At 39.0% G+C, this 13,745-nt stretch overlaps 1 protein-coding gene across 2 annotated transcripts in view; it reads left to right on the forward strand.

Moving 5' to 3' along the window:
* Window positions 1-12,679, forward strand: part of lin7a (lin-7 homolog A (C. elegans)) — a 33,674-nt gene extending 20,995 nt beyond the window's left edge. Inside the window, exons 4-6 of one of the 2 annotated variants that reach the window (XM_032505570.1) lie at window positions 6,854-7,063; window positions 7,474-7,688; window positions 10,682-12,679. In XM_032505570.1, coding sequence (XP_032361461.1) covers window positions 6,854-7,063; window positions 7,474-7,688; window positions 10,682-10,706 — 450 coding nt within the window. In that variant the 3' untranslated portion in view covers window positions 10,707-12,679. Of the gene's footprint in view, window positions 1-6,853; window positions 7,064-7,473; window positions 7,693-10,681 lie in introns of both variants that reach the window. The other variant, XM_032505571.1, reaches the window with a different exon arrangement.
* Window positions 12,680-13,745: the final 1,066 nt, after the last annotated feature.

Consider the following 13,745-nt stretch of genomic DNA (forward strand, 5'->3'; position numbering starts at 1 on the left):
CTGTACAGACTGTCAAACCCCTTGAGGAAAATTTATGATCTATAGTATTGGGCTTCTTAAAAAAAACTGACTAGCTAACTGCAAAGAATAACATTGCACTTAGTTTTCTTGATTTGACAATAACTTAAACATACCTTTTATCTTATACTTCTCTACGCTCTACATTTCCGCACAAGTACTGCAATCCCAATGCAGTTACAGCTAATCCAGCATTGTTGTTTTTGATTGGACTCTGAGTTTATGAGTGAGTCAAAGTTTATTTGGAAAGCTTGGGAGGAGGCTTGCACTGTTTGAGGTAGTTTTGCCAGAGTCTGCATTTCCCTTATCCTCAAAATGGAGATGCTGAGTGCAAAACTAACATGACCCATTGGCAGAATGAATCCAATTATGAAAAGATCATAGTTGAATAATACTGGACTCTTTCAGTAATTTAAAAGTTACAGTAGATTTAACAGAATGAACATATGTCACGTGGTCCGAGCGAGCACTGTATCAGGAGTAATTTGGTAGACCCTACTTATTGGCGAGATTTAAACTAACTCTGTTGTTAACTGCTCAGAAAATAGGCACGATTGAACCCAACAGCACAAGTCACAGACAGGCCGGTAAGATAAAAGTCCAAGTTTACCCAGAATCATCAAACCGTGAGTCAGGGAGTCGATCAGGCAGAACAGACAAGCAGAATAACAGTGGAAAGCTAGGCGGATGCACACTACAGAATCTGGCAAAGAGAGGACATGAACTGGTAAAAATTGATATATATTGCAAGACAAATGAAAATGGAAATTCCGCCAACCAAATTGACTATTTTATTTAGGCTACACACATTGTAGAATGTTCATAGATTTTTTTGTAGAAGTTAGCATGCTTTGGGTGAATTAACACAACTCACACGGTCAAACAAACTGACAGACTGACAGCATATATCAAACTGTGTTTACAATATAATGTCGGAATTCTTTTTCATTCAGAGTGAATCCACTAGAACGTCCAGCTCGTCATCCTTGTTTCAACAATTTTAAGCTACTAACTGTCTTTGATTTGAGCTGTAAATCTTTCTTTAATTCCACATAATGTTCACCATGAATCAACAGATAAAAAGCCACTAGATATCCATCTTTATTCTGCTTTACTCCCATTAGACAAGCAACACTGATGCCACCTTATATCCTGTTACACAACCGGGATTAAACTCTGTAAAACAGTATAATGATAAAAACATATATTTGTCTTGCTGTTATCGCAACTGACAAGCTCGCTGCATTAGATTGATGTCTTCATTTTTTTGTTTAAGGAGATGTTTTATTGTGTAATTTTAAATCAAACAAAGATAACCTATTTCTATATTCACTTTGCAGGCTTTGATAGTTTAATCACGCTTCACTGCTCACATGAGATTTTTAAGATGACAGCTCATGTCTCTTTATTGATTTAAGCTCATATAAGATTGAGAAAGCAAATCCGTTTTTTTTTCTAATATATTTGCTTCTACCACTCTTGTTGTGTCACAGGTAAAGAACAAAATCCAGATTTAGATATTTCCTGGTGCAGTGTGATTGGAATAAGCAAATGTTTGTGTACAAAAGAGGTCACTTGAGCAGGACTTGTCATCAGCACCTTGCCTGCAACAGACACAGGCCTCTGAAAGAAAGCAAAGTGGGCAGGCTTGTCTGATTCCATGTGCAGGATGAGGATGATGAGATGCAGGGTGGAGAGTGATGAGAGCGCCTCTTTGTCCTTCAGTTGTTCAATGTCCAGCTGGGTCCACTCCTTTTCAATACATCACAGGAGTGGATGAGTGGGTATGTGGAGGATGTGAACAGAAAGAGAGGATGGTTGCAGAGGGATTGTACAAGACTTCAAATGATGAGTGCTTTTGTTGCCTCTTCCAACCAACACTCTGCCTAGAGCACAATGGTGCAGAGTCTGGTGAATTGCAGTTAAACTGCTGTTTTATGTAATAGATCAACATATTGATGAACATACTTATTGGCGTTCTTGCTGAGAGTTAGATGAGAAGATTGGTACCTCTCATCACATGTCTGTGGGTTAAGTGCATAGACAGTTAAAGAAATGGACCAACAGATTCCATTGTTCTGGACAGAGACCAGGGAAGTCTAATAGAAGCACTTTTCCGGAGGGCTGAGCGTTACTGCACAGCCTCCAACTGAGCTTGCCGACGTAGATGTGACGTGTAAACCTGTCTGAAAGTTGTAAATCTTCTGGTAGCTGTGCCAAGAGAAATCTCAGTCATTCCGAATCTTGCCGAGACGGAGAGCGTAGATATATGTGAGGAGATAACATAGGCACAGGCTAATTATTGCTAACTAAAATGCTAGTTAACATCAGTTATTAAACCTAAACAGCTAATGTAAGTCAAAAATGCAAGCTTCTCCTGACAATATGGTGATTTGTTGACAATGCAACAGCAAGTCGCTTGGTTATGACACAATCTGTAGCCTAGTTTTTATTTACCAAAAACGGTAATGAAGCCTTTCATACATTATCGTGTTTCTTTAGGAATAAACAATGGACAAATAAAGTTTTTAAACGCTTCAGATCTAAAGTTATTCACATTCCAAAATGAATGGCAGTCAATGGAATGCTAACAGCGGGTGAGTGCTTGGTAGTATTCAAAATGGCGCCATATGAGCAAACTAGTCAGGAAGTATTTTTTATTTTTTTATTTATCCTTTATTTAACCAGGTAATACCCATTGAGATTAAAAATCTCTTTTGCAAGGGAGACCTGGCCAAGATAGGCATCAAAATTACATCACATCATTACATACATACAAAGACACACACATAAAAACCAAATATGCACTTACAATGAAATCTCAATTAAAACATTGACATGTGAGGGAGTCCAACTCAAAGCTTCTCATTTTCAGCTTAAAAATACTCAAAGGAACCAATTAACTAAGTTTCAAGTCCTTCTGCAGCAAATTCCATGTAAAGGGAGCAGAGTGAGCAAAGGTCTTTTTACCCAGCTCAGTCCTGACCCATGGGACAGAAAACAAGACAACAGCCTGAGAACGGAGAGAGTAATGACCAGTACTTTTCTTCATAAGTAGTGAACATAAATAAGATGGAAGCGCACCAAGAATAGCCTTATATATAAATGTATACCAATGACAAAGCCTCCGTGTAGCCAAAGCAGACCACCCTACACGAGAATACAGCTCACAGTGATGGGTGTGAACTCTACAATTAGTAATAAATCTCAACGATGCATGATAGGCTGCGTCAATCATCTGAAGGCATTGAGCAGATGAATGCATATATAGTATATCACCATAATCCAGCACAGTTAAAAAAGTTGATGCCACTAACCGTTTTTTAACATTAAAAGAAAAGCACAGCTTATTTAGTAATTAGCTTAAATTAGCATAAAGTCTGGAAGGAGGGCCTCTAAAGCTATTGTTCGTTTATCTGTACATAAAAATAAATTTAAAAACAGCTAGTTTTGAAATTCTTTCATCTTTTTTTCTAGATGAAAACATTGGGGTTTGTCTGTGCATTTAATATAGAGGTTTAGCCAGGAGGTAATTAGCCTATCTTAAATGGCTACTGAAAGCAGCTAGCTTGGCTGTCTCCAAAGTTAAAAAATACACCTTCCAGCAACTCAAAAGCTTACTAATTAACAAGCTATATCTTGTTTGTTAGGTCTATACAAAAATTTAAAACATTTGTGGGATTAACAAATAAAACATGTTACTTTGTGAACTATAGAGGTGCCAGCGGGTGTATTTTTAACTTTGGACAGAGCCATGCTACTGTAGTTGTTTCCCATTGAGCTAAGCTAAACATCTGTTAGCATCAGCTCCATACTTCATGCACAGACATGACAGTGGTATCCATATTCTCATTTCCCTCATTGCAAACAGTTGCACAAAATTAGACATTCAACAAAAGGAAAGATTCAACAAAGTAAATCTGGTGGATTTCTTTCAATGACATATCAGTTAGCCTAGTCCATTTGGGATATCAATGTCAATCAAATGTCATTTGTCAAGTGGGCACCATGGTGTGATCTTAAAAATAACATCTCTATGAATGAGTAGAGTAAGCAGCTTTTAAATTCCTTCCTACTTTTGCCTTTTCGGCCAAAACTGCTCCTAAATCTATATTTAAATTGCATATCCACTGGGCAATTAACAGACAGCTAATGGCCTGAGCTAACGTACCTGTGGGCACACTCTCAACTGAAAGCACTGGATGTTTTTAAAAGGTATTTTTAGATAGCACTAAGCCAGGCACAAGCGAAAATTCAATTTAATCAGTATCACACAGATAGTCTGAAAAAAAAAAAAAAAGACTAATACTGCAGCAATGGTATTGAAAATGAAGTCTAATAATGACCAGAGTACCCTACTTTAGTTAGTGGGATGGTGAATCTCCTGACAGTTGGGTTTTGTGTTTCACCTGAACAACTTGACACTCTTTGATTGCTTCATTAATTAAATCAGTTCAGCCTCTAATTATTGGCTCAAGGCCCTTATTACTGATCTTAATGGAGACAGGGACTACCAGGGCTCCTGAGAAAATAATGGGAGCTGATGATCAAGTGGCTTTGAATATATATAAGTCGTACTTACACTGTGTTGCTGTTACCAAAAGGTTATCCTCTAGCACGCTTTTAATTTGAAATTCCTCTTGTGTTTGAGAGGCGCCGGCCATCTGCCAGATTGTTTTTTTGTTTGCAGAAATCCAGATAAAGTTGTGAAGGTCGATGTGCTCTGAGGCCTGGGAGGCGACAGCATGGATTTAGCTTCACAATGGGACACGGAGGGAAGGGGAGCAGAGGAAGAAAGACAGAAAGAAAAAAGGGAGGGAGAGGGTAAATTGGCAGATGCAACAACCAGATTAAAGCAGGCAGCAGGAGAGGAGAAAGAAATGAGCAAAACAGTTTCAGCAGAAATAAATGTGGAAATGAAGATGCTTATGAATATGGAAGGAAGAGCAGAGATAGGGACGCTGCCTGGATGACGTCTCAAAGGCCTCAAAGTGCCAAGATACTTGCCCGCTGCTGAGGAATTTAGATACACATCTGCAAAAGCTTCTGACAGAAACTCCCCACCCCCACCTTTTTTTAATCCTCCCTTTTCTCGCTCTACCTTACATATCATAGATGATGCCAACTTGACAGCTAGGCACCTGTGGCAAAGCATCTATGGATCAGTGGGCACGGGGTGTCTCTTTCTCTGTTCGTCTGCCATTAGCGTTCCCAGCCTGGGCTAACAAGCTCCTGGGTGCTTTGTTCTGAGCGTATGAGGAGCAAGGAGCTTGCGTTTCAAAGAAACCTCAAAGCCAGGCAGCGACATCAACCAGATGGTAGAGTTACAGAGGGTGAAAGGTGTCTGGCGGCTCCTCCAGTGTGAACTTGGTTGGGTTAATCCATTTGCTTAGAAAGCCAGAGAACTTCACATGTGGAGTCTAATTCCCCTAGCCCAGACTAAATCTTAATGCTTTGTTAGCCATCCTCACAATCACTTTTTACTACTTTTAAAATGGGTTTCATCCTTTGCATTCATTGTGAGTGTAACGTTGAAGACTAGAAGCTATAATGCAGCAAGACTTGCTGTTTTACTCAAACAACAAGACAACTGATGTCATGTTGATGTGTAGCTTTGGTTAGTGTAGTTAGTGTTAGTAGCCCTTCGCAAAAGTAAGACTATAAATCCCTAACACCTGTTGTCCCCAATGAAAAAGAAACCCTTTTCTTTGTTTTTAAGATTTCCTGTAGCTTTTCCAAAGACAATAAGTGTATTTGAAGGATGTAGTTCATCCATGACTTTTGGGAACATTGTTTGTAACAAAAGTATGAAAGGACTTCTGGAGCGTTCAACTGCATCTAATAGTCTTCATGATTCATTTACTGTATATTTCTGTATTGTACTTGTAGATCCTTCTGCATTAGCAAGTTACCATGGGATTTGGGGTGTGATTTTGTGTATCTGGTGCTTCCACACACATACAAACTTGAAAAAAAACATCCATGCTCTTTTGAGTAAGGTACACGTTTCTGAATGTCCTCTGCCTTCAGTCTCCGGGTGAGCTGTTCAAAATCGGGTTTCTACATAACTAGCCGAGACAAGATGGCATGCTAGCATGCTAGCTCGTTCTCCCACACAACACACACTAGTTCACCATAATCTACAAAAGAACTACTTCCATGTCCCTGTTCTGCAGGCATTCCACAAGTGTCCCTCGTTTAGAAGAAGTCTCCCAGCTAATCCTACTTTAACCAAAGTTGGAAAAACAGTAGGCTAGCTGATGTGGTCATTACCTAGCTACTGCGCTGATGTGACTCCCAACAAAGATAGTAAAGAAGTGAAATGTCTCACTCTGTAGCTAAAACACACAGGGTGAAAACAGAATCTCCAGCAATGTGCAGCACAACAAAAATGTGGCGTTTTTCTAAAATGAAACCATGTTAACCTATTCTGGTACAACCTCAAAATACAATTATCATTCTGAAAATGAGCGCTGTAAACTCTTCTTTCTCTGCATTAGCTCTACTAATGAAATGTTTTAGGTTGTGCAGGTTAAGTTTGAGCCCATGTTTGGCCTCAGTTCCACCCAGTATTATACATTGTTATACTATATAATGTCTCAACATTAATAGCACATACAGGTATCTTTTCAGGGTTTGGGGATAGTTAGATAGTCAGAGGAGACTAGGAGACTACTAGAACTGTTGGGTCCTTGTAAATTTTGGAGTGTGGTCTATCTGTATAGTGTCTTGAGATAACTCTTGTTATGAATTGATACTATGAATAAAATTGAATTGAATTGAATTAGTAGTAAAGTAATAAGTACAAAGGATCATCTTCCTTCTCTTCCTTCAGGCCACGGTCGCAGCATTTGCAGCCAGTGAAGGTCACTCCCACCCACGAGTGGTGGAGCTACCCAAGACGGAGGAAGGGCTGGGCTTCAACGTGATGGGTGGCAAGGAGCAGAACTCCCCTATCTACATCTCCCGCATCATCCCCGGAGGTGTGGCTGAGAGGCAGGGCGGCCTAAAGCGAGGGGATCAGCTCCTTTCTGTCAATGGCGTGGTAGGTCTGACCTTTGATACAGAATGTGGGGACAAAGCCTCAATAATATGGATCGGAGAGAGAGAGAGAGTGCAGATAAGATTTTCTATCCCTATTTATTATTTAAGCCTGCTTCCAAACAGATATATCCGTGACTGAAATATTTTTTTAGCAACTTCTCACAAAATGGAGCAATGCTCAGTTTGATATGTCAGTCAACAGTCAGGAGCTATTGACATCAAAGTGCAGCACGTCTTGAATAAGAAGCAGAAATACTCCAACAGCAACAGAGAGTTGAATAACACTGACTGTAAGTCTGCTTGTTTCATATAACATCACAGAGGAAATGGGAGTTACTCTTTTTAAGAATGCACATTCTAATCATCTTAATTTAAAATGATGCTCTCTCTCTGTCTCTAAACCCCCTGCAGAGCGTGGAGGGCGAGCACCACGAGAAAGCGGTGGAGCTATTGAAGGCGGCCAAGGACAGTGTTAAGCTGGTGGTTCGCTACACCCCCAAAGTGCTGGAAGAGATGGAAGCTCGTTTTGAGAAGCTCCGTACGGCCCGGCGACGCCAGCAGCAGCAGATCCTCATGCAGCAGCAGCAACAGCAGCAGAACGTGGCCTCTCAGCAGAACCACATGTCGTAGGTGAGGCGCTTCATTGCTTTAAGGGTGGGGGTCGGACATAAGGTAAGGCACCACCAGAGAAGAGGATACTGACATGAACGATTAGCCAGTCCCACAAGTTTTAATAGGCTGGGACATATTAGAAGTACATATGAAAGGGATACTTTACTGATTTTGATTCAGCTCTGTGTGTGGGCATCTTTATGAACGGTGTGTGGCTTTATTTGGGCTTAGAGTCGCAGTTTGCATAGCTGAGCCTGGACTGGGCTGTGGTAAACTCAAGAGAAACACATATTATCTTTGAGCTTCAACATGGATTTTCCTTTTTTTATTTGATAGAGTTTTGGATCCAAAGTGTATGCTATTTGTTATTTTTACAGATATACAGATATTGATGCAAATGATATCCACATACAGTATTATCTTTCATCGTTTTCCTCTTGAGCATGTGCACAGCTTTGGACTCCCATCTGTTCCAGTTTCAAGGTGAAACAGGCGGATTCATTTTCATATTTTAAATCTCCTCAGAAAGCTTACTTTTCATCTGTATGGTTTATTTCATACTTAATTGGTAAAGTGGTTTTCCTGAAAGTGTCAAAATTAAAACATTTTGCAAGCATTCAGCAAAGGAAAATAGATGGAAAGAAGCATGCTCAACTCTCCTTTTAAGTTGTATTCATGCTATGCCTTGCAACTACTTTCATTGGCTCATGTGCAGGTAGTAAACATTTACATCCCAGCACGAAGCCTAAAACCTCAGTGGTATGTTAAGCAACCTCAGCAGCTGGTATCGTCTGTGCATGCAAACTTCACTGCTTCTGCTATGTTCTGCCAGTGATTCTGTTGTAAAGGCTATAAATTATTCAAGGTAGAACCAATTACTTCTGAGGCTCATGCTCATGCAGGTACGATGATAATACAGCCTCAAATGCTGTTATTTGGAAGCCACAGCTGGATAGAGGGTCTGCAAACCTCTGCTTTAAACAATATTTTTTACAGTCCAAATTTAGAACAAAGTTCTGCACTGCCAGCCAAACTAAAGCAGACTTTTACTGTGTGAAAATAGCTCAACTTAAAAGCAAGAAGAAACTTTACAGACATTAAACAGACCATTAAGCTAGCTAAATCATATCATGCTATGCTTAGTTCTGGCCAGGCTTCCCAAATTATTTAAGCGTTTCCCTGACGTATTGGAGGCGGGCCTGTGTCCAGGATCCCTATGTCGCAGTCTGTTTGATGCCAAATCCCCCAAGCATATCTCTTGTCTTGCACTTGGCACAGTGCAGCTTGGGAAGGTATTTGAGAGCTTGTAACAGTGTATTATGGTAGAGCTACAGAGAGGGAACTGAGCAGGGTTCATGTTGTACAGTATCAATGCTGGCATGCTGACCGCAGAAATTTGCTTTTGCGGCCAAGCGGCTGCTGACCAAGTGACACACACAAGCAGACAAGAATGCAACATAAGCCACTGGTTTGCCTGGCATTCATTTGTCTCTGTCACTGTCTCTCTGACTGTCTCTCTGTCTACCAACACAGGTGACTACATTACACAGCTAAGTGTTTGAACTCCTGATCATTAATTAGTAGATGGTAAATACATGTAAAGAAATACTGCCTCTACTCTTTTTTTCCCTGAGAGTTGAATGTATTGTTTTATAAAAATGTATTAGCTGTTAATGGATGTATGTCAGGCAAGGTGACCCGCCTCCACCATGCATTGCTGCAGGAAACCCTGCATATATAGGCAGCATTTGGTGACCCATACCACATAAACTAGAACCTACATACATTTTCATAATAAGTTTTGAGTCAACATTAGTTTTTCCTGTCTTGCATTATCCAAAGTTTACTTCTGTAGTTGGAACAAACACATCCCCCCACTTTTATTCAGAGCCTGTGTAGTGGGTATGACTCTGCATTGTGTTGTATTGTGGTTCCCAGGGTTTGTTTTTCAGCTTTTTATTCCAAGGCACCAGCTCTATGTGCAGAAAAACAAAGCATTCACACAGTCTCTCCTGCATAGATGCTCTCTGTGCCTGTGTAATACAATGAACAGAGTCAGCAAGTGCCCTGCGCTACAGTAGCTAGCATTGTTTCTGCACTCTAGTGTTGCAAGCAACACAACAGAACTGCCACACACAGGCCTTGACACCACTTATCTTCTATTTAGCAGATTAATGCTTGAAAACTATAGCTCTAAAACATACTGTAAAGACATGAATACAGTCACATACTTTTTTCACATATAGTAAAGAAAATGCTTTTTGCTGCTGACTCGTCCACGGCAGTACATTGGTTCGCTTCCGAGTCAGTACTCCTGCCTGTTTCTCCAAACTGGGAGCGTGCTGACCGTCATCTACTGTAGATAATACACTGTCTATGGATAAGTACCTCATGCAACCCCACTTCAAAAGATCCAAACTATTCCTTTAAAAGCAGATATTTTTGTACCAAAAGTACAGAAGTTGGAGGAATTGAAGCTTTAAAGTTGGTATGAGAATCAAACAGTACTTGAATCAACAGTATAAAAATTTAGTAAAATCCTCAGGCAATACAGAATTAGCTTGATGAGATAAGATAAGATAAACTTTATTGATCCCACACTGGGGAAATTCCCTCGTTAAAGCAGTTCAAAAGAAAAATGTACACACATCAGAATCTAACAAATACACATTAAATAGACAAATATAAAGATGTACAAAAATTATTATAAGAAAATGAAAAACAAATAGAATTAGAGTTATAATTATAATAGTAATATTAACACTATTAATGCTCTTATATAAACTGACAGTTTACATAGACACAGATATACAGATGAGTAAGGTGCAGATAAATGGAAATGACATATTGCACAGTATGGAGGTGACACAGAGTAATTAGGAAATAAATAAATATGCATTGTGCAGAACGTTGTCAAGATAACACTCAAGTCTCTATGTCTGAACCATCAGCGAGCTCTAAGGCACCGCTCTCAGTTTGTCTCTCTCTTTTTTTTAATGATCTGCAGGTTGTTTCAAAAAAAGAAGAAGTGAAGGCGAGCGAAAAGGTGGATCTCAAAGACCATCTGTTTGTTGTTGAGGATCCCAAAGGAATCTCTCCATCGTGGTAGAAACCAACAAGTAGAAGACTCTTTTACTTCCTCTCTCCCTTCCAGTGTACCACCGATTACTGAGCAAAAACAAAGAGAGCCGTTCGTCCTAAAAATTGGTGCTTTGAAAAACAAGTATGAGGGAGTCTAGCAATGAAAGTTGTCCATTTTAACTTTGTATTCACTTTTATAAGTTGTTCTCCCCGGTTGTGAGTCTGACTGAAACGCCCGTTTCTTGTGTTTGTTGGTTTGTTTACAGTCATCCACTTTTGATTGTTCACCCACTTCCACTACACCGTGGCACCTTTGCCATTTTGCCATAGATATCATTTGTACAGTGGTGTTTCTATTCATTTTTCAACAGGTGCTTGTATCTCTGTATGAATGACCATCAGTTTTATTTTCATTTTTGTCAAATTTGTCCTGTTTTGGAATATGGAATTTGTGAACTCTTTTTTACCTTATATATTGTAGCAGGAAAGATTTTGTATCTTGTAGGTTTAGCAATAACACACATTCTTAAGTTTTTTCATCCTTTGACACAAAATTCACTATCGGATACATGCGTACATACAGAGTTTATGGGATACGTGCACATGTAAATCATTGTAAAGTAAAATGGGTCTTATGTACTGTAAGGCAACTTCTGTGTCCAGTATATCCTCTGTGCCATTTAAAGAGATTATTGATTTACAGGTGGCATAAATAATTATTGTGCAATAACTGTGATTATTACCAGACTCCTAACTGAGATTTATCTAGAAAATATACCATGAGACCGAGATGTTACCAAGAGATTTTACCAAAGTTAAAATCAGTCCTCAGAAATGTAAAGTGTCCTGTTCTCGACAGGCAAACAGAATGTCACCAGTTTTTATTCGAACAGAGTGGGAATTAAATACACAAAAATAATGCTAGAATTATTGTCCAGTCTATTTTATAGTTTATGAGATCAGAGATTTATCATACATAATATTCTTCCTTTTAAATATATTATTTTCTTCCTAAGATGTGCAGATTATTATTTATTCCTTGTATAACTGCTGAATATTAGCCCATAGTTCATGTAGATCCTGGTTTCTCTTTTGACAATCATTTTGAGAAGTTATCATGAGACTGAGTGGAATGTTTCTCTTTCTGTCATCCTCCGTACCTGTAACGAAAATGTTGATAAAAGTGATTATTACTTTTCTATCGTCTTTGGTGCTAAGCGCTCCTTGTTGTGTGTTTTTCTTTGGCCCTACACTTCCCCGAGATCACTGCTTTGTGTCTTTGTTATCATCTTGTATTTCTCCTCTTTTTCTATTTTTCTGTAAGTGGCTTTCTTTTCTTTGTTTGCTCAACTGTGCGGGCTTTACCTCTTTTTGTTCCCTTCAATTTATCCTAACTAAATCCAAAACATAAAATACATCACTTCCTGTGTGCCAGAGGTTGTTTTTTTTCCTCCATCCATGAAACAGCGAATGAAAAACTGTCATGACGTTAATATGTTGCATTTTTTATGATTATTCCTTTATGGATTTGTTGACAGAAAGTGATCACCTTTCATAACATAACACCTAATTGCACAAGTCCAGCAGAGCAAAATCCTTCTAAATGCATAAAATGTGTTGCGCGTTACCATTTCCTAAACAACCTGATAGCACTTAGGTCACATTAAGGCAAAGCTGTTGTATTAGGTCACCTCTGGGCTTAGGTTTTATAGGACACTCACTCGTCAAGCAAAGCATCTCCATACAACTGATCCCTTTTTGTATCTTTAAATCACAGGTACTCTTTCTTAATTGACTGAACATTTTTGAAGCTTATGGTCCTGTACTTACCGTCAAGATAAAAAAGCGACAACAAACTGTTGATATGCAATTGTTATACATACTATATTTGTATAAATAAATCTATGTGCTTGTGTACAGTGAATGCTTTGTTGACCCTTTCTTCATTTCCCATACTACCTTTTTATCATTTAGCTAACTGTGCGGGAGCATCAGAAATCATGTTTGTCATCTTCTGAATAATTATTTGCAAAGAAGTACATGAAAATATAGATTTGCAAAAATAAAGATGGTTTGGTTGGGGATCTTGCTACATCTAAGCCCTCCCAAAAAGATAAAACCTTATTTATTTATAAAAGGTTTTGGTGGGAACATAGAGTTCAGCAGATTGTGGCAGCGTACATTGCAGTAGGGAGTTTAAAAAGGGATAGATTGGATTTTTTTTAAATGGGGTTGCATGAGGTACATCTCCATAGTGTCGTCTTACCTACAGTATGGAGTAGTTGGAGCAGTAGTTGGAGTTAAACATGTTTTAGACACCTTAAAAAAGGCCCCCAAAAAAAAATCTATTTCAGTTTAAGTGGCGCTATATATTTTTGGCTGCTTTACCTTGCCGCAGACAGCCCTTTAGGACGGGGAACTGGAGCCGTTATAAATATATATGCTCTCTTCCAAGTTACCAGACTCCTTTGACAAAAACTGTGATTGTACCTCGCAGGACACAGCTTTGAAGAGAGCAATCAGACAATTTCAGTTCATTCTCTCTAAGGCTCTGCTTTACTGCAAGGTAAAACGTTGAAAATATTTTAAATATAGCGTATGCTTATACAGATAAGAATGTTTTTTTAGGAGGGCCTTTTTGTTTAGGTGGTTAAAATACATTTAACTGCTGACCCTATCCAGAGCAGTACATTGGTTAGCTTCTGTGTCGGTGCTCTTTCCTGCTTCTCCAAATCTCCATGTAGGTAATACACTGACAATGGATGATTCCCTTATACACCCCCATTTAACAATAAAAAACTAAAAACTATCCCTTTATCCGATCATAAAGGAAAAATGTGTTAAATCAGCTGTTTAAGCGCCATGTGGCGATACTTAGAACTTTGAACATCAGAGTCTTAATACTGGATTATTTAACTTTAGAATGTTTACTCCACTCAGGCTGATAAGATGAAAAATGACCAAGGTCACCTCACTCTTGAATGATGGCT

Source organism: Etheostoma spectabile, chromosome 23 (assembly GCF_008692095.1).
Source record: "Etheostoma spectabile isolate EspeVRDwgs_2016 chromosome 23, UIUC_Espe_1.0, whole genome shotgun sequence".
Classification (NCBI taxonomy): Eukaryota; Metazoa; Chordata; class Actinopteri; order Perciformes; family Percidae; genus Etheostoma; species Etheostoma spectabile.